The 618-nt window shown below is 56.3% G+C and overlaps 1 protein-coding gene across 1 annotated transcript in view; it reads right to left on the bottom strand.

Moving 5' to 3' along the window:
* Positions 1–266: 266 nt before the first annotated feature.
* The window catches only part of TIMM17A (translocase of inner mitochondrial membrane 17 homolog A (yeast)), a gene marked incomplete at its 5' end in the record, with an annotated part of 1,661 nt that continues 1,309 nt past the window's right edge, over positions 267–618 (bottom strand). Inside the window, one exon of the mRNA XM_008937710.1 lies at positions 267–337. Within this exon, the coding sequence (XP_008935958.1) occupies positions 267–337 (71 nt within the window). The remainder of the gene's footprint in view (positions 338–618) is intronic.

Genomic DNA, 618 nt, shown 5'->3' with positions numbered 1-618 from the left:
CCAGGGAAGACTCCAAAGCTTTTCAGTCCAGGTCCAAAGCATGACAAGACTCCAGAGGGCCCTCGACTCAAACCTGGGTGTATTCCCCCAGCCACGGGGTGACACTACAGCAAGGGGATGGGCCAGGAATAAATAGATCTGTCATCTGCTAACAGTCCTTGCCGGGCAGCCCCGCCGAGGAGGTGCTGGAGGTCCTGGGCACAGCTCCTGGGGAGGCTGCTCAGGTGTGGAGACCAAGCCAGAGGGAGGCAGGAGAAGGGGCAGGATCACTGGTACTGTCTGTACTCGCTGAAGGGAGTGGGCTGCAACTGGGAGGGGTCCTCTGGCAACTGGGGGCCTGCAAAAAAAGGCCAGAGAAAGGAAGGTGGGTGATAAATACCACGGGAGGAAAGATTCTTCCTGCTAGCAGCAGGCAATGCATTCCCTGGGGCTTCAGTACAAATCCCTCTAAAATTAATAAAGCAAGTGAGATTTTTCAGATAAAGAAGTTCAAGAGCTTCATGCTGGAGATGATCATCCCATCCACCCCCCCTGCTCCAGCAGCTCCCCCACAGCAGGGTGCCCAGGGTCACAGCCAGGCAGGTTTGGGATCTCTCCAGAGCAGGAGACTCCACGGAC

The sequence above is a fragment of the Merops nubicus genome, unplaced genomic scaffold, assembly GCF_000691845.1.
Source record: "Merops nubicus isolate BGI_N331 unplaced genomic scaffold, ASM69184v1 scaffold49013, whole genome shotgun sequence".
Classification (NCBI taxonomy): Eukaryota; Metazoa; Chordata; class Aves; order Coraciiformes; family Meropidae; genus Merops; species Merops nubicus.
This window is presented reverse-complemented; position numbering and strand designations above follow the sequence as displayed.